The following is a 21,066-nucleotide window of genomic DNA, read 5'->3' on the forward strand; positions in this document are numbered from 1 at the left end:
GGTAAAAAGGCAGGACAGTGAAGAGGAATGGAGTGATTTTAGGTGGAGGACAAGAAACAGAACTTCGGGTGAGAGTAGGATGAATGACAGAGAGAGAACATGAGAGATAAATGATTGGAGAATTAATGTGATTATAAATGAGAAGGAAATGAAGTGGGTGTTAAAGAGACAGAGTGAGAAATAGATAAGGAGTGTGAGATCAGCGCTACCTGTTGCCGTGAACGTGAGAGGCGCAGAAGGCGTAGCTGTAGTGCAGTAGTGTGGGGTCGATCATGGACCCTTTCTCTGCTCTCTCCAGCAGGTCATTCAGGTAACACAGGTGCCTGTGACACCCTCGCACTCCGTACCTGGCACAGTACTCATCTAATACGAAAACCTGACCTGGACTGAACCAACCCTGAGGCACACATTCAGACACAGTAGTGCAAATGTGATTATACATAATAATATAAATAGGACAGCTGTAGCTCTAATTGAATGATACTGAATTGAAAGCTTGGTTACCAAACAGGAGTATGAATCATTGAGTCTGTGGTCCAGTGTCAACCGCTGAACCGTCTCGAACAGCGAAGAGTGGTCAAAATTGCAGGGGTTAGCCGAGATGAACTCATCCATTCCATGTTTCTGTGCTCGGTCTGCATCTGTGTGTATGTGTGCATGTTAATGTATGGAGACAGAGACAGGCTTCAAAAAACATACACAGCTCAAAGTCAAAGGAGCACACACTCTTTAGAGAAAGGTCTAACCTGAGAAAGATGTCAGCCTAAAAAGTGTCATTGTCAACTTGCATTACACTGTATATTCAATCCAAGGTGCATTACGAGCAATGTTTGAAGTGCAAAATAAAAATCAGAGCAGGTACTCATGTTAAATAAAATTTTAAGCAATATATTTATTTACTGTGTCTATAATGATAATAATAATAATTGTAAATATATATATATATATATATATATATATATATATATATTTAAAATTATTATTATTATCATAATAATAATAGTGACTAATAATAGATTTTTCTAACATTTCAAGACAAGTGACTATTTTGAAGTAATAGTGATATTCATTGTTTTAACTCAACAACAACAACAACAACAGATGGTTATCTCATAACTCATATATCTTCACAACAACGTATAGCAATTATTTATATTTTTAACAGCCCTGTATATTTGCTTGCGAAGGGGAAACAATGATCTGTTTATATGCAATTTGCAATTTTCTTCCAGGACATTATCCATTAATTTTCTAGAAACGTACATTAACCCTGTGCGATGAAGTGCATTACACCTGCTAAAAAATTTAAATAAAATTTTAATTAAATTCCTTCATATTAATATAGGCCTAGTACATGGTATCTATTCTTGGTATCTCTATTCATTTTATAAGAATGCATACACAATGCATTAAAAGAGAAAGACAAATTGAGACAAATTGAGAATATTGTATGCAAACATCATTATAGTACTGGCTAGTATTTCCCCCCAGTGTTTTGTCTTTTTTGCTTTGGTAATCCTGCAAGACCTGTCTGAGCCAGTGTTCCTGTCTGGTCCTCCTAATCAAACAACAACTCTATGTTCACGCTTTCCCCCTCCTTCTTCATTCATTGCTCTGTCTGCAGGCCTCTGCCCCCCCTCAGGGAAGCCCTAATTAAAGAAACCCAGTGCTTCTAAACCTGGGAGAGAGCTGGCTGTGGAGCCCCCTACCCTCACCATCTATTGTCCATTAAAGAGACTAAATAAATTCAACAACACATTTTCCCTTTCCTCCGCAGTTGGTAAGCTTAGGTATTACATGTGGTCCTGCACAAATAAGCTCGGCCATTTCTTAATCCTGCCACTGGTCAGGGACTATTCTTATTCTAATGCCCCGTTTCAAGCAGGGCTTTAGAGCTATACTGTATGACTGAGCCATTCAGTAGAACCTCCTCCAGATCATCACTGGATAGCATGTTAAATTAGGAACAGCACTTCAACTTTTTATTTGTATAATGGAAGGTAAGTTTTCGAAATTATTAATGATAACTCTTTCATTTTGGCTTAAATTCTTGAACAGTACAGCAAATAATTTTAAAGGGACCTTAAATAGTCCACCCAAAAATACAATTCTTATTATTTGGTTGTTCCAAATTTGTATGACTTAAATTTCTTCTGTACAATGCAAAGCCATAGAGGTCTGGAATGACACAAGGGTTAGTAAATGATGACAGATTTTTCATTTTTGACTGAACTATCCCTTTAACAAGTATCATTATATAATATAGCTTAGCCAAAATTAATGAAATTATGATTCATATTTGCATTCATAAAATAGGGAGCAATAGTCTGAAACCACAGTGAAAATCTGCTATTAAAAATTAAATGTAACCTTTTTTATATATAAATACAAGATAAATATAAAAATAATATATTAAATATAATAGAAATAAAAAAAATATTTAAACAATTGTGTAATGAAAATATACAATAGAAGAATTTTCTTTGGTCTCAAACATTTGGACCCCACTGTATTCATATTAAATGTTTATGACGACTAAACGGCTAAGCAATATATATTATTAAAGTCTTAATAATGAAAGTTTCTATGAAGTTCTGCTTGTATGATATTTATATCATATGTAAAATCATTCCACAATCTCTGCATTGCATTTTTTGTTTGTCCATGGCGTTATAGCATATCCAAACACATAAGTTAAAGCCAAATGATCCTTTGAAATCAGCCACAGGTCAAAAAGGTGACATTGTGTCGCTCTTCTTTGTCTTAATATGAGCTTGTCATGTCTCTTTGACACTGGAATTGAGGGGAAGGTCTCTGGACAGTAACACACAATGACATTAGTCGGCTCTGTCCGAGTGGGGCAGAGGAGAAATGACACTGATTGATGGATTCTTTTCATTTATAGATCATCTCTCTCGGAGAGTCCGAAGAGCAGAACATTTGGGGCTATTTAGTGCTCGCTTTCTTTCCTTTTTTTTTCATTGCATGTGTCTGCACAAACACACACGATGGATGGATTGGGAGCCTGAGATTCAGCCCTGGGCCGACAAGAGCTGAAGGGGCCAACTGACAGGATGGGTGAATGAGGGATGGACAGAAGGAGAAAAAAAAAAGGAGGGATGAAGACAGGGGTGACAGCAGAAACATACTTTATTAAGTGGTTTCTAATTTAATCTGCTCACAAACTCCATTTCCAATAATATGGCCGTCCTCATCAGGCCTGCAGACAAGTCCATATGTGAGCCTCTCTCAGAGCCCATCGCTATTTCAGTCCTTATCACACTGGATTAGAAAAGCCTGGACTCTGGCTGACATCCAACATCAATCACTGCTTTCTTTGTTTGAGAATAATGAAGCAGTGAATGAATCGAAAGATAAAATCAATTATTATTAACAATACTTTTTATTATTTATTTATATTAAATTAGGCGGGGGTGGGGTGGGGTATTGGGACATGTTGCAGGTCAGGCTCAAACCTTTTTTGCCTATATAAGCATCTGTTGTTGTGTCCTTAAGGCTGTGTATACTGAGAGTATGCCATTGTTAGTATAATAATAATAATAATTACTATTGTTGTTGTTGCTGTTAAATGATATATCCTGTCTACACTGTGTGTAAGCTTTTGTCAATTATTATTATTATTGTTGTTGTTGTTGTTAAATGCCCTGGATGTTGTCTAGGTTGTGTCTCTGATTTCAGTTTCCCCTACACACAGCGTACCTTTGCAGGTATATACAAAGGGCAGACAAAAGAAGGAGTTTAACATTTCCCAAAGAAGTTGTTAGTCTAAAACTGTTAGTAGTTCTATAGGAAACACTAATAAGACATGAAAAGGGCCATTATTTGTTAAATGTGTCAGTGTGTGGCAAAAGGGTTTGTCTAGATGTAGCAATTGTGATAAGAGTTGCATAAGTTTAACTATTGTAAAATAAAGAAACAGTATGATATCATCTGCTGAAAACTTCTACATTCCAGCTACATATTTGCCAAATCTCTCTCTCTTCTTTTATTATAAAAAGAAACTCTTAAGAGTCACAGAATGATCAAATTGTGTTAAATATTACTGGGTCCACTGCTTCAAGGACAAAATCTTTTCAGTAATAATAGAAAATAAACAGCCAATGTTTCGGATTGCATCCTAATCCCCATTTAAAACCGCAACCACAACCATTTAATTTGCCACTGTCGTAACGTTAATAGAGAAAAAAAAAAATGAAAACACTGGTGGCATGACTTTCTACAGATGAGAGAAACTGGTGTGAACTAGCAAGTAGTTATTTGGTAACATTCCACTGATAGCTTCCAGAAATAATCAGGGTGAAGATACACTGTTTTATTCATAGCATGTCACTCTTAACATGCTAATTACCAGCTGCTGAGGGGTGCAGAGCACGACAGTGGTTTCACCGAATTCATTTAGCACAATAAATCAACAACTACAATGGAGAAAATCACTATAATTATATCATTTACCAAATTCTCCATTTGGTCGGAAATCTTTATTGTTAAATAAAGGCAACTGCTGTTGATTTCATCCAACAAGAAACTAGCTTACAAGGAACAGATGGATTTGATTTTGCACATCCTTTTTAATGTGAAATCCTGTTCTCAATTGAGAAGCCATTGATCCGATGAAGCCATGTTGAGAGAAGGCAAATACGCAACTGCCAATCAGAGAAAAATATTCAGAAAAAACATTTCACATGCAGTCTATTCTTTTGTATTTCAGACCTAAAGAAAATCAAAAAGAGAGAGATTTGCAGAAGGAGGGGTAATGTGAGTTTTTGAAGAGGAATAGCGAATAGCACATTGCTTGTGTCAGATAATCCAGAGCGGTTTATCTGATCTGTGCCTGCTACAGGGAAGCACTTACCCTTCAGTCCGGCTACAAGAGAGCAGGGTAAGAGGGAACAAACCAGAGTGACATATAGACTCGCATGGAGCAGAAGACAGAAGACAGCAAAGAGAGAGAAAGAGAAAGGAGGACAGAAAGCAAAGCATGAGAGAAGGAGGATCTGAAACATGTATTCACACTCACAGAAAGAAAAGAAAAAACTAAACTATGCAAAAAAAAAAAAAAAAACTGAACGAAACCCTGAGAGAAAAAGTAAATAAACACAGAAATGTGTGATGACTAATGAATAAAAGAGATCAAATATATGCAAAAGAAAATCAAAAGAAGTGAAAGATGAAGAATAACAACAAAAGAAAGAATGAATATTCAAAAAGAAAAGCATAAGTAAGTGAAAGTAAAAAATAAAGAACAGTGAGAGTGAGTAAAAGCTAATATACACAAAAGCAAAAAAAAAAAGAGTGAAAGAACAATAGGAGTGAATGAAAAGATGGCTTATATAAGCAATAGAAAAGAGAAAGAGTGAAAAGCAAAAGAAAAACGGCAAAAAATAAGTAAAGAACCAAACAGGCAGAAGAAAAGTGCAAACAAACATGTGAAAGAACAAAGATGCTAGTAAAAAGCAAGCAAGCAAGAAAGAAATAAAGTTTTTAATTAATTTTAATTAAATTAAATGTAATTAATAAGATTTCTTTTAATTAATTGATTAATTAAGCAAAAAAATAATAAAATAAAGGACAGGGATTAAAATGTATCAAAGCATAGAATATGTATTGATGAAACGATTTCTGACAGTATCAAGCGGTGCAGATGAACACAGAGTGAGAACAACAATACAGTAAGTAGTTACTGTACTCTGTTGAGCTTACACTTATAGGACATTAGTAAAAACATCAGCAGTGCACTGTTTAGAAAAAGAACTTATTTAACTGATGCTATACAAAGATTTCATGTAATAGTGTGATTGCTATGAAGAGTGTCATTACAAATGCACCTCTGACCGTGTGTGTGTGTGTGTGTGTGTGTGTGTGTGTGTGTGAGAGAGAGAGAGAGAGAGAGAGAGAGACTGCAAACTGCATGTGTCTATGTATTCATACTTACAGAACTGAGAGATGGGAGCATCAAGCTGTGGTGCTGTCCCTTTTTTGGCGTTGAGTTTCTGCACCTGGGTCGGGGGCACGGGTTTGTGGGACTGGCCTGTGGCACGATACATCGCTTGAACCCACAGGATTCGATCTTGCTCATCATCGCTGGCGAAGATCACAGTGTCTCCCTCTTTCACAGCATTGAAGAATGTCCGAGCACCATCCAGACCTGCATTCAACAAACTGTTATCCATTCATTCCATTTAAAGTAATAAATTACTGTGTAATCAAAAGTGCACTTTTTTTTTACAATATTACATAATATTTACTTTAAGTTTTCAACAACAACAATAAATCAGGTTAATCATAATTAAATGCTGTAAAAGATATTGCTAATTCCACAGATTCGGCAATGTAATGTATTAATTCAATCACATTAAATAATATTTATCAACTAAGATGAACAATGAATAATAGCATATTTGTAAACTGATATTAATCAAATTATATATATATATTATATATATATATATACATTTATTTATCAAGATTACTTATATCATATAGTCATTTATTAATCATTTACATTTACATTTATTAATTTAGCAGATGCTTTTATCTAATCAAGATGAATTCTGTTATATTATATTAATTATTAGTTAATTATTATAATATTACAATGATTAGTAATCAAGATTAAAAAATGCTGTAAAGATATTAGTAATATTAATTATTAGTTGCATGACAACCAATGCTTTAATTAGTATTGATGTTTAGAATCTTATTTTACAGTAATTTTACAGTATTTTTTTTTTTTGTGTGTGTGTGTGTGTGTGTGTGTGTGTGTGTGTAACCTAATGTAGTTATATAAAAAATATATTTCTACTTTATTTTTCAGTTAATATAGATGTGGCCACCTGAATCTCACAACACATTTTAAGGGTAATTGACCTAAATGAACAGATATTGTTTTGTATTGATATAATTGTTATAATTTATTCCATTTATGTCACAGTATTTCGTATACAGTGTTTGATTATGTGGAGACTATAACAGATTCATTAGTCAAATATCAGATGGCATAAAAATGATAAAAGATGTAACTGCGCACACTACAAGATAGATCAGACAACTCATGTACACTGTGCATAATGTTTCATGCAAAGATACAGAAGGTTTCAATGAAAGATAATTGATCTAAACTGATTAATTACCAGTGTTTATTTAACATTAATAAAATGAGTCACCTATTCCTTGGGAATAAATGTGTATGGATCCTAGAAACACATGCCACCTGCTGGTCTAACAGATATTTCTATCCACCTTATTTTGCAATGCTTTTCTGTGAATGTGCAAGACATCAGACCCATTAGCCACTGTAGGAAAATAAACAGAAGAATAATAGAGTGCAGTAAAACTACCTGCGCTACAATGTGGTTATAATTATGATGATAAATCAAAATATAAAAACAAATACCAGTTTACAGAATCAAACAGCATCACAGACTGTTTTCTTATGGGTAAAATAACTGGAAGCGGTTGACACCGGAAGCCTTGCACATTGAAGCTACAAATGGCCAAACATTATGTTACAATTAAGGTGGACAGAACAGGTGAAAACAACATTCCAGTAATTTTTTTCACTGTCATTTATTGTAGCATTTCGATTGGCTGCAGTGACCTGGCTGAGGGTCGGTGTAATCCACAGTGTATCCGTCCAGTTGGAGAAGTTCAACAGGTTCTGCTTTCTTCTCCCTGTAGCTACACATGGCAAAAGTATACTGGCTCACCTGGAAAACAATATTGGCACAATAAACCCACATCATTGTTATGAATTATGAATCCTAACCCTAACCCAAACAGAAATATCTACTTCAGGCTAGTGATACGGTTCAAACGGAGGGTGGCATCTCAGAGGGAGGCTGTCTTGGTCACTGACGGTGTAGGGTTGGACTTGCAGGGTTTTGTCCTGCCAGTCAAATGGGACTGACAGAAGAGTGTGGGATGACACGCTGTCACTCTGGATGCGAGTCGTGCAGTTAGGTGCCAGTCATACACACGTTCTACACACACAGACGTGCTGCTGTCCAGACCTTCTCTGGCCTCATCCGCAGCATTACACCAATCCCGCGCCTCCATCACCTCTGTTGAAAGTGGCAGCCCTCTTTCACTCTGTCTCCCGAGTGACATGATAAATTCAATGTCATGTGTGTGATGGGCACTTGGGCTGGCTTCGGGGCCCCAATCTGGCTTGGTGGCACCCAGGTGCCTTCGGGATGCCACTGGGGCACACCCCCCCCCCCCCACCACGCTTGCACACACACATATGTACACACACACAATCTCCCATCAATCCACTGAAGTTCGGGCCTGTCAGAAGCCGGAACGGTCGCTGGTGGGGCCATTGACCCGCTGTCAAACCGACAGTTAAAGGATTTTAAATGACTTTGCTTTCTGATTACCCCTGCATGCTTTTGCTCTTTTAAATAACCTTGTTATTGTCGATGCTTGGCAAATTGCATTGTGGGTGAAGAGAGCCGGAGAGTGGGCACAAATCGATCACTAACGGTGGAAATATAAAGCCGGATGCCAGACACACAACCCGAGCCCCTCCAGGTCACTCGAATGCATTACCATATTCAGATGCGTAAGCCTGAATGCCTGAGCCAGAGCATGGTAGATGAGAAGAGATGAGGGGAAAGAGGAGGCGAGCACAGAACGTCTGCCCGCTGTTTTTTCACATCGCTTACAAGCCATAAAATAATTAGACTTCAGTTTGAATCATAATGCTGGCTTTATGCTGTCATCTTACTGACAATAAGGGCACCAAGAGGCACAAAGATAGACAATGTGGCTGCTAAAAAATTATATGACTATTTATCTGACTATCAGTGCTCTATGAAGTATAGAGATGTTAAAATAGATAACACTTTTCCATATTCTTAGACTTAAGTAACACCGAAGAAAAGAAATGGCAGGGTGGAGCCAGGGGGAACTCTGTCACCACCTTTTCATGACACCTTGTTTCAAAGCCAGCCTGTGTCAAACAGGAGCCCTAAATGGTCTACAGGGTGTGGTAATAATCCGAATAATGCAAGAATGAAATCACACCTGCCCTGTAACACAAACCCTGCATTAAATGCAGGGGCATTTACATAGAATCGTTCAGAGTGTCAATCAAACGCTGGCCAGCCACTGACAGCAATACTAGCATGCAAAATATTTCACTAGTAAAGTGTACTAGTACTAGTATTTCACTAGTAAAAAAAATAAAATAAATAATAATACAATGTATTTATTTCATACTAAACATAGTTTAAATATTAACATATTTAATGACGTATTACACAAGACTTATTTAAAAATTAAAGATTAACTTTTTTACTACTACTACTACACATTTCTTAATATTCAGTCTAAAATGTGTTTTAATGCCACTATTGATGAGGATTTTTAATAATATTGGTCTTTAAATGCAAAATATTTAAAGTGTGCCTAAAGTATACTTGCAATAGTTCCGCTTTAGCACGATCAAATATACTTTAGTAAATTCAGTTGGACCTCAGCACTACTTCTGCACAATTAAAGTGCATTAAATACAAAATTAGTCGTTTCAATTTAGCAGACTTTAAGTATACAAGTTTAGTATACTAAAAGTACAATTGCAGGGTATTTTTGTGAAGTACATAAAAATGTAAATGTATTTGTAGTGTACTTAAATGTACTTCATATATATTTTAGTATATTTATTTTTCAATAGGTTTATTCAGCAAGGATGCAATAAACTGATCAAAAGTGTCAATAAATACTGTTATTATAAAAATGCTGTTTTTACAGTATAAATTATATATTTATACATGTAATACATTTTAGAATGTATTTAAAAATATATATTTTAATAATATTTCACAAAATTAGCTTTTTACTGTATTTTTGATCAGAAAGATACAGCTTTGATTAACAAAAGAGATTTACCGACTTAACCTACTGCCACCCCACCATTTTTTAACAGTTGTGTATATGAAATATTAATAATGATAGATAAAAAAGGATACAATGATGTTAATAACAAATATTAAAGTATTAAATAAAGTAATAAATAACAGTAATAAAGTATTTCAAAAATATACTGAACTGTGGTATAATACATTTTATATATTTTTATTAAATCTAAATAAAAGGTTCAAAATGCCATGCCATATTCAGGAGTTTATGTTGATTTGTATGCTAACATTTACATTTACGAGATGAGGATTAGACAGATGGATGTGCTGATATTTGTGTGAATACATACATAGGATTTAACACGAGAACAACAGAGAAGAAACAACAAAAAACAGAAAGGAGACAAACAAATGCAAAAGTGTGAAACCAACAAAATCAAACAAACAAAGCACAGACACAAAAAAGCGCATTCTGGCATATTTTCTTAACCACACTGACATTCGAACACACAAGCGGGGCAACGTGTAATGTTTTTCGCTTGCATGCACACAAGCACACAGACACACATGCACACAAACGCAAAGGTAAATAAATAATGTCAGTGTATTGACTGTTGTTTGTCACTTGCTGTAGTCGTAGCTGCGAGCGACTGGTGGGTGTGTGATGTGGGCTCTTTTAGCTGCGAGTGCTGGTCCTTTACTCTGTCAAGCCGCCTGTCAACTTTTAGCTCTCAGACATGTTACAACCCACCACAGAGGAGCTGACTGAACAGCAAACAACAGAGACAGATATAAAAAGGCTCCTCCATCGAAGTACCTGACACAGTGCTTTATCAGAAAGAGCTGTGAATCTAGTCTACTTCACTGAAGCAGTTTTGACACATTCAATGGAAATGCACAGCACTTGATAAAAAAAAGACAATCTGAATCAAAAGGTGGATGAAACAGTCTCATTAGACACCTAGGTTTTGAAAAAGCACATACCTGAACCAAGACGAAGAACCTCTTCTTCCATCTTTTCCACAGGTTTTTCCCAATGGCCCAAAGGTAACTGTGAATAGATGTAGAGCAGGTGTCAAGATATAGCATGCTGGATGTGTTGTTCTTAAATTGGGTGATAATGGGCCACTGTTACCTTTCTCTCTGACTCAGCATTACAGAGTAACTAAATAAATTACGACTGGGATATTTTAACATCATAAATACATGTAAAAAAAAAACAAAAAAAAAAACACATACAACATATAGAAAAATATACGTTTACAAACATGTGAACAAAAAATAAGTGTCTCAGAAATGCACTGAGAAGACATTCACATGCTATAAACAGACAAAATACGTGTTTGGTTATTTAATGATGAGCTATATAGTTCCTTTCATAATACAAGTCTGTACACATTGTTTCAAAGCAGCTTTAAATAAAATTGTGTTGTTAATAACTATATTTTATCTTCATAAATTATAGTTGCATTTAGATAACATAGTTTACATTTTGAAACAATACAAGCTGTGAATATTTGATATATAGTAGGCTATATATCTCCACATAAAAGAAGACCTGCATATATGCGGACATAGTTGGACACACTTATATATTCAATTTTATAAAAAGAGCTGGCAAGAATCAGGCAGTTGAGATTTGTTATATAGTATATGTTGCTTGAGTGAATATTTAAAATGAAAAAATCTAATAGAAGGCAAATACATAATGCGACTTTATAGAGGATGACCTATGAGTCTTCCCTCAGAAAGTAGTGCGAGTTTTAATGCAAGCCATGAAACAGATGTGGATTTTTCAGGTGTAGTTTTAGTGCCCCCTAAAGGAGAAAACAATACATTGCACTTTAGGCAAAGGCTCAATACACAATATCTATTTTCATGACACTGCTATGACTGATCTGATGATAGGTAAGTAGATGACCACTTCAAAAAAAAAAAAAAAAAAAAAAAAAAAAAAAAAATATATATATATATATATATATATATATATATATATATATATATATATATATATATATATATATATATATATATATATATATATATATATATATATATATATATATATGTATATTATATATAAAATTTTATTATTATTTTTTATACTGCAAAATCAATCCACATATATTGTACATGATTTTCTGTATAGATCTTAAGGTCACTTCAGTAGTTAATAATTTTTTACTCTATCCACTAGATGGAGCCAAAAGATTTTTGTTTTGAGGCTAAACGTCCATTTAACCAGAGAGTTAGAACTGTTGCCTTTCAGTGTTGGTGAAATGGGTTGTCCCGACTCTATGCATGTTGAATCTATTCAACACCTTCCTAAAATCTATTCAATTTTAAGTCAATGTAGCATCGACTGAAATCAGAAACTATAATTATGAGGATGTCACTTACCCACAGTGCTTCATGTTCTGTGGTTTGTCCATACGCACAGCCAATTTGATCTTCAGGCCATCTGGGCAACCTTTGGCAACAGTCATTTTATGGAGCTCACATTGTTTGGGACTATTGGGTGTTGGATGCAACACAACCTGGAATCACATTATGACAGACATTATTTTTTTTAATTATTATTATTTAACATTTTTATATATAACTTAAAAATGTAATGTGAAACCACATTGAAATTATAGAAATCTTTTTATTATTATTATTATTATTATTAGTTTTTTAAAGTAAATAAAAAATATGTAACATGTTTAGGAAATATTTTAAGTTCTGTCATGAAAACAAAAGGGGGCATACTAAATATGAAGTGAAATTCATGTTAACTGAACTTTTCACTGTTATACTGATAATATCATTTGAAACTCAAGTTTTAAAAGAAACTTTAATTTAGAATACTGATAAACATAAACATTTTCCTCAGTGGTCATACTGTTTATATTGCATATCTATCTCAAATGGGAAAGTTGGGAAAAGTGGGACACTGCGGCTTTCCAGTAATATCCATTCCCACCAGTGTTCTGATTCATCGCACATCAGATCTCATTATTTTCTCTATCTCCCACTTCACTCTGAAGTCATATATCATTTGCATGAGAGCCGACATCAACACCTTATATTTCTGTTCTTATATCAGTGCAGGCTTATTGTTTAGAGAGAATGAGTGATAGAGAGTCAAAGAGATCGAGAGAGAGAGAGAGAGAGAGAGAGGAATAGAGAGACTCTTTGCCTCATTGACTCAGCACTGGATCAAATCCATTAGAACAGCTACAGGCAAGCAGGGGGGCTGCTCATTTTGGAGAGCTTAGCAAAACCATTTTAGTACTGATCACCTCCTGACAGCAGAACTGAGCTGAGAGTATGGGAGTATGGGCTAGAATGAGCTGTGATGGGTCCAGTGTGTGTGTGTGTGTGTGTGTGTGTGTGTCTGACCCGTCCCAGCTCTTTGTCCTCCAGTGCCAGCACTCCTGTACTCTCTGTGAAGAGTTTCACCTTTACAGCTGGAAGTGGGTGAGTGGTGGTGAAGTCTCCTTGAGTACCCCAACTAAACAATACAGAGAGAGAGAGATTAAATCAGTGGTTTTCAAACTGGTTTTGCAACTAGGAGTGTAAAACTACATGAATAAGATGAAAACTGTATGCCTAGGTTTCATAATCAATTATGATGACTATTATAATAACAACAACAATAACAACATGTTACAAAGACCATATCTGCAATTATTAAATCACCCTGCATTTGTTCTAATCCTGTATACGTTTTTGTGTGTCCTGTATCCTGTACTTTTTTGTGTGTTTTGATTACAAAAGAAGACATTTTGAAGAACGTTGGCAATGAAACCATTGAAAAGTAACAAAAGTAACAAAAATGAATCTGCATTGAAAAACTGAAAAAACTCTGATATGTATAAGCTGAAAATATTTTCTTTTTTTCAGAGGCTTGGTGGTTTATACACACTAAGAAGTGGTGCCTGTGTAGAAGACATAGAACTGAATCGGGCCTTCTAATGAAATGGCAAAAATCCAATAACAATCTAAAAAAAAGAGCTTGTCTAAAAATAAATACCTTTTATTTTGTGTAGAAAGGCTGAATCAACAGGAAGTATTGCAGCTTTGTTGGCTTGTCTGGCAATGCACTGTGTGTGTACATGAAAGTATTTGTGATGCATGTCTGTGTGTGTGTGTGTGTGTGTGTATAACGTGATCCCTTGAGATGAGGGGGCAATCATCCAGCCACAGTGCACATGGGGAACACAGTGCAGTAAACGGGTCTCCATGGCAACCCCCTGTGAGCCTGGCTCCCTCTAGAATGTCTGGGCTAAAGCTGAGGGAATGTGGATGCTGTGTCTTTTGTATGGTTGTGCATGTCTGTTTGCTGTGTTGGTGTATAGAGCTGTTCAACCTTCCTTCACATCAGCATCTCAGAGGAGATTCCTGATGCATATTTGTCTTATGGCATTGATACAAACTCTTTAGAAGTAACAGTAAGTTCTGTTAGCAAGTATGCCATCAATACAAGAATATGGAAAACAGGTTTCAGTGGAACTTGCTGTATACATGAAGGCACAGCATGTGAACTGTGAACAGCTATAAAACCCTTCTATTGGTGGATGTGGTGGTGGTGGTGGATGAGGAGATACCCCCTTTCATGTAAAGTGCTTTGAGTGCTTAGAAAAGTGCTATAAAAATGTACAGAATTATTATTATGTCTTCTAAGGTAACATTATTCATGCATAAATATTTTTTGTTGTAATTCTATTAATTCTGATTTTTTGGGGGGTAGATGTTTGGGTTTCAGTTAGCTGTTATAGCTGGATAGTTAGGTAAAGATGGTGAAACATGAATGTCAATTTCAATGTAAATGAGAGAGAGAACAAATGTTGTTCTGCCACACACTGAATGCTTTTAGAATGCTATTAAACATGTTATTAAGGTGCATACGTCTTCTTACACATATTTCACATATGCTTTCTCTCATTTGCTCAATGAGTCATCACTGTGTGACCATTTGAAGAGCAACTCATATTTGTATTCATTTGCATGTAAATGAAATTCACAGTGCTGCTAGTACTAACAGAGCCAGCAGGTGGCAGTACACGATCTAACATTTCTATGTGCACCATATCAATGTTTTAGGATACCTAATGTGAATGACTTCTAAACGCTGTTTTCATTCCTCACTTTTGAGCTTCAGTCATACTGTACACACCAAAAAATTCACCAGGTCCATGTGCCCCTGGTCCAGTAATCCTTTCTTGACATGGTTAATAAAGAAGAATCAATCTGCTGAGAAAAATTTATGTGATATGTCTAACTAAACAAAAGCAGATTGAAAGATACACCAAATAATATTTCGAGCATCTTTAGATCTTTATTCTAGCCATGGCCGTAGCCAGGCTTAGAAAATTAGTGAAGTCCAGGGGGTTTCTATAATAATAAAAATTATAGAATTTTGCTATAATTATCCCTATAAATACAACGTAATTATTATAATAACCCCCTGGACTTCACTAATTTTCAAAGCCTGGCTACGGCCATTTTTTTATATATATCCTATTTATTGCATCAAAGTTTGTTAATACTATATTTATGTGGTGGATAATTTTATCAGTTGTTTATTATTCATATTGCCCACCAATATGTAGTAGTAGCCATTAAAGAAAACATATTTTGTGTAAAATGTATATTTAAATATTGCAATCAACTATTTATTTAACATTTATTAGTTGATTAGGAAAATAGACACTGTGTAAGTAATACACATGACCGATATGCCACAGGAGGTTGGTAATAGAGTGAAAGCCACAAATGTCGGAAGACGGAGTGGGTCAGATAAATTTTTGAACACTTCATTTGACTTTGTATATTTTGGAAATCTTTTCAATTAAAGTAATCTTCTTTTCACTTTACTATGTAGGCCCAATAATATTCAAAATTATTAACAATCATTAACCAGATAAACATCACAAACCACTTTCATCCTCTTAGCAAGTGAACTCACACTTAATAAAGTCTGGGTCAATTTTTTTCATAATGTCTGATAATGGGGTCATGTCTGCCACACTTGTCCACACTCTGATATGCATAATATGGCTGCCAAGTGACAGATATTGGTAGGATTTTCTATTTTTCCTTGTTAAGCACAAATATTTTTCTTAACTATGCAAAATTATGGTTAGCAGCATATGGTATTGGCTTTTGTTTTCCCTGCTCTCCATAACACTTGTAGAACAAAACTGCCACCCATTTTTGGGTCACGACCCACCAGTTAAGAGCAACTAAAGTCAAATGTTCTGCCTCTCTATAACAAATGCAGGTTGATACAAGAACTACTGACAATAAACCTTTATTTTACAGTTTCTGTAAATCTGGTTGATCAGGGGGTCACGGCAGCATTCAATCACTAAAATCCATTGCCTGAAAAGAACATCCTACAATATGAGCACTCGAATCCAAACACAGGACCAATCTGGTGTACTTGACCAGATTCAAATGACAAATGTCTTGAAATTTTCATTCATCATAACCACGCCCCTTTTCATAAAAGTGCAGTTATGAAAGCAAAAGCTACTTCAAGTCAGGTCTTTGTAGCCCTCTTAAAGTCTTGGAGGCTTTCAAACAGTAGCTATGTTGTTGTTGTTTTTTACCTACTTCCTTGTTGTTCTCACTCAAATCCTCACAAATGCACATATGTGCTTTAATTAATGAGATGTTTTGGAATCAATCCCTACGGTCTTAAGTCTGATCAGACAGGCACAGAAGTCATGTCTCTCAAGAGTTTCCAGTCATTCTTTAGTTTTCCCAAATGCCCTCTCATCTATCCTCACACGGCTCTACCCCTGAGACCCAGCAGGCTTTTAGCATTACAGCAAGCTTTGGAGAAAATGTGAGAGCTTGGTGATCTGGTTGCTTGTCAGATTGTATGATGTGACCTCAGAGAAATTGAGGGCAAAAGCCAAGGCTCATCAACAGTCTATGTAAGGCTATGCAGTATATATCTTTGCAGACTGTTGTCATGTTTGATTGTGCTGACTATGCATTTTACATCAGCAGCCTCTCACTGTCACATTCTGACATTTTCATTTACACACTAAATTTAATTGTTCTGAATCTGCACAAAACCAATCAAGCCCCTGTGCTAACGCTTGCAATTAAAAAAAATATATTATTAAAGTTAAAAGGTTTGGACTATGGATGTTGGTTTTCTGCCTCGTAGTAAAAAAAGGCAAGTGTGAGATAGTTTAAAATAGAAATGAGATAAAGTTACAATAACAAGAATGTCATAATTGTGAGACATACTGTAAAGATACATTGCACAATATAAGGCCACAATGTGACGAGAAAGTTTAAGATTCAAGACATACTGTAAAGTCAAAATTACAAGATATAAAGTTACATTGTGATATAAAGGTCACACAGATTCAAAAAAAAACTGTGAGAAAATGGCAGTTATAAGAGACAAGTAAAATATTTGAAGATATATCCATGAAGTTATAAGAAAATGGGTCACAGTTGTGATATGTTAACAATGTAAACTGTTGCACATTTTAATGTCTGTCACAATTAGATTTTATTGCAAGAGAGACACAATTCGAGATAGAGTTGCAAGATTTAAAGTCAGCTATGTGAAAATCACAACTGCAAGATATAAAGTCTAATTACAAGATATAGTCACAATGAGAGATATAAAGTCAGTTATAAGAAGCAAAGTTGCAACTGCAAGATATTTACAATTGTAAAGTGTTGTAAATTGTTAAGTCACACTGAGAAATATAAAGGAACTTATGAGAGAATAAGAATTGTAAGATAAAGCCATATTACAAGATAAAAAGTCACACTTGTGAGATATAAAGTCAGTTATGAGAAACCAAGTGGCAATTGCAAGATATAAAGTCAGTTATAAGAAATAGAGTAGCAATTGTGAGATGTTAATAACTGTAAACTGTAAATTGTTTTAAATTGTAAAGTCACATTGTGACCGCATGTCAACAGAAAATAAAGTCACAATGAGATAAAAGTCAAACAGATAGTCACATTGTGAGATACAAGTCAGTTATGAGACAAAAAGTTCCAATTGTCAGAGATAGTCACATTACAAGATATGAAGTCAGTTACGATAAAGTTGCAATTGTGACATCTACTCAAATTACAAATTATAGTCACATTGCGAGTTAAAAGTCACAATGTGAGAGAAAAAAAAATCATATTTACATGTCGGAATTGCAAATCCGTCATGGCACGAGTGCAATTGTCTTTTAAAGGGAACGGAAGATGAGACTCTGATTGGTTTATTGCATGTTACTCCCAAAAAACACCCATTACTCATTAAGAGTATAGGGACAACCCGTTTAGACCAACCATTTTTTCGTTGTTAAAATAGCAAAAGTGGATTTGGACACCCCTTGAGTGCACCTGCGCCGTGCGCTTTTTGCATTTAGATCGTTAAAATAGGGCCCATAAAGTCAAACTGTGTGACAACCGTCAATTATGAGAAAGACAATTGTGAGATATAAAGTCATGTTGTGAGATATAAAATGTAATACTGTAAGATATAAGCTCAGATAAAAGAAACAAAGTTTCAATTGCAAAACATAAAGTCACATTGTGAGATATAAAGTTATTGTTAACTGTTGACTGCTCATGTTTCAGAGTGAAGTCAAGGTAATTTTGCAATAAGATGATAATTTAAAGGGAACTTTCATTAACAAGAGATGTTGTTCCACTACAAAATAAATGATTTGCAATTCCAGAAATGTGACAAAAATCAGTGTGAATGTAAGCTGACCAAATGAGTGGGTGAAGTACGTTCAGTGAAAAGTGTGAGAATTCGATTTTCTGCCTATGCGTGTTTGGTGTTTTCTCTCTCTCTTACCCTTGAATCAGTCTCCTCACACACAAACAAATGTGATAAGTCTAGTTGAGTAATGTGATCAGCATATGTTTTTTTGTAAGCGTTGATTACAAACCCACAATTGTTAATTCATCATTAAGCATTACATCTCTCCACAAACAGAATGGGCTTACTGTGTACACAATTATAAGATCAACTGATGATGTAATGAGCTAAATAACACACACACACACACACACACAGCTTCAGCAATCAGCATTTGATGGGATTTGAGATTCAGTTCCTCCAGCTCAGAATTGAATGAACAGTTCAGTTCAGTGTATGCATGAAGTCAAGCAATCAAACTTAAACAGGTTAGTGAAGGTTAGTGAACATTGACTATTTTAACACCAGACAGCAGCTTTCAAGGCTTCGGGACTCTTAAAAATGATCATTTTTATAACTTTTTCAGTGTATGGGCCTTTGCTAAGAAGTTGTATTCAATAATTATAATTATAATGATAATGCTTGACCAGAAATTTCAGCAAAACCTACGTTGGTTTGGAGGCCTCTGCCTGGTCAGTCTGAAGTTTCTGTCCGCCTTCCACTTCCATGGTGCAGTAAACAATCCGGTTTGGTGCTAAAGACTTTAGACCCTGTACCTCCATAATCACCACCTGTGGGGAAAAAAAGAAGACAACTAAAAAGACAACTCCTAAAAATTTGTGAAACGTTATTCAATCACATAGTCTGTAACACCAAAACCAGTTTGGTATTTTGTAAGATTTTATCAAGAAAGCAATGTAGACAATGCCTTTTCTAAAAATAAACTGACCGTACAAAAATAAAAGAAACAAACATTAACAAATATTGTAAATATTGTACAAAATAGTCAAAAAATGTTTTACGACACATTATTTTTAATAGAGATCCTAAATTGTGTCTGGTAAAAAAAAAAAAAAAGAAAAAAAAAAAAAGAAGTCACCTAAAGAGTCACAATATAATTGGCTCATTACTCATATTATATAATGTTCAGCTATAATGCTTGTAAATAGTCTGCAAACCTGCATAAATGAATCAAAATGGTAGAAAGGGACGTATTACAGACAAAACAATTCACAACTTTGAATCATTTTGAAACTGAATACATAAAACTAGGATCAGGGTAAAAGCAAGATTCAAACTGATGTGAGATGTGTCAGATAAAGCTGTCATCACCTAGGTATCAGTGACAAGTTGTACGTGTTGAACAAGGAGAATGTGTTGTTATCACACAACATACATCACATGGTTTTACTGCCCTCTTCTTCAGGGAATATCTCCTCTCAGATCCTGTCACTTGATTAAAGCTAGATTTATAGCAGGCTGTCAGTGCCACTCAGGATTTTCTGTCTGGTTTGTGATAAGTAAGACTTGTCTACACACACACACACACAGAGAGAGAGAGAGAGAGAGAGAGACTATCTACTGCTCAGAAATTTAGAATTTGCCTGTCCTCTTTTGAACCTGCATGATGAACAGAATGTGACATTTTCGATTTGTTGCTTTCTGCAAATCAAAGAACAATATATTGCTAATCGACCAACATGGCCTGTATTATTTGATGTTGATATGCAACATGCATTGCGTTAGCAGCGCAAAAGGTTGTGGGTTTAATTCCCAGGTAACACACATACTGTTAAAAAACAGTGTTAAAAGTGCTTGCTAAATGTAAAATGTAAATGTAATTGTCAAGCCTGTGATGAATGTCAAGACCATCAAAGATTCAATTATTTCATCTGGACATTGTTGTGTTCTGATGATCAGATCAATTTTTATCAAATCACAAGCTACAACAAAATGATGCTGAATAGGAAAAAGACATTGTTGCATTTGCTTCATATGCCCATATAAATTCTCTTTTAATTATTTCAGTAAATTCTCTGATATAAATTATATTTTATTTTCTTAAGTGTGGGCAATGAGATGTGGTATTCTGGAAAGCTTAGTGTTATAAAAATCTAAAGCAAAGCTAAAAATATGGGTAGGACAAATGTTTAAGAAAAAAAAAAGTTTTATACAATATTACTTGAAATACTGAAACTGCACAGGTACGAAGCTGCAACATTTGAATTATCAGCCAAGATCTTTAACCACTTGGTAACAGCCCAAATGCTGCGTTATACTCTTAAACCCTATTCAGATGGAGAATTTTGTGTCTCAGAGGTGTAAACTCATGTATGAATTTTACTCGTGTTTTTCAAAACCAAACAAAAAAACACAGAGAGAATTACGTAATTACCTAAATTTGTTTTTCTCAGTGGTCCTTTGAGAAATCTAACAATATCTCAACTGGAATATCTGAGTATATGCAAGTATATTATTTTCTTTTCTCTTCTCTTTTTTATTTTTTGTTCTTTTTGA

General features: G+C 35.0%; 1 protein-coding gene across 26 annotated transcripts in view; it reads right to left on the reverse strand.

The window, feature by feature from the left end:
• Window positions 1–21,066, reverse strand: part of LOC113055250 (calcium-dependent secretion activator 1) — a 103,551-nt gene that overhangs the window by 40,962 nt on the left and 41,523 nt on the right. For 17 of the 26 annotated variants that reach the window (XM_026221378.1, XM_026221402.1, XM_026221391.1 and 14 more), the window contains 9 exons: window positions 19,219–19,340; window positions 13,266–13,377; window positions 12,282–12,418; window positions 10,866–10,932; window positions 7,619–7,727; window positions 5,954–6,166; window positions 4,874–4,885; window positions 505–641; window positions 210–397 (listed from right to left, as the gene is read on the reverse strand). In XM_026221378.1, the coding sequence (XP_026077163.1) occupies window positions 210–397; window positions 505–641; window positions 4,874–4,885; window positions 5,954–6,166; window positions 7,619–7,727; window positions 10,866–10,932; window positions 12,282–12,418; window positions 13,266–13,377; window positions 19,219–19,340 (1,097 nt within the window). The remainder of the gene's footprint in view (window positions 1–209; window positions 398–504; window positions 642–4,873; window positions 4,886–5,953; window positions 6,167–7,618; window positions 7,728–10,865; window positions 10,933–12,281; window positions 12,419–13,265; window positions 13,378–19,218; window positions 19,341–21,066) is intronic. The other 9 variants (XM_026221406.1, XM_026221401.1, XM_026221393.1 and 6 more) reach the window with 1 other exon arrangement.

Source organism: Carassius auratus, chromosome 36, assembly GCF_003368295.1.
Source record: "Carassius auratus strain Wakin chromosome 36, ASM336829v1, whole genome shotgun sequence".
Lineage (NCBI taxonomy): Eukaryota > Metazoa > Chordata > Actinopteri > Cypriniformes > Cyprinidae > Carassius > Carassius auratus.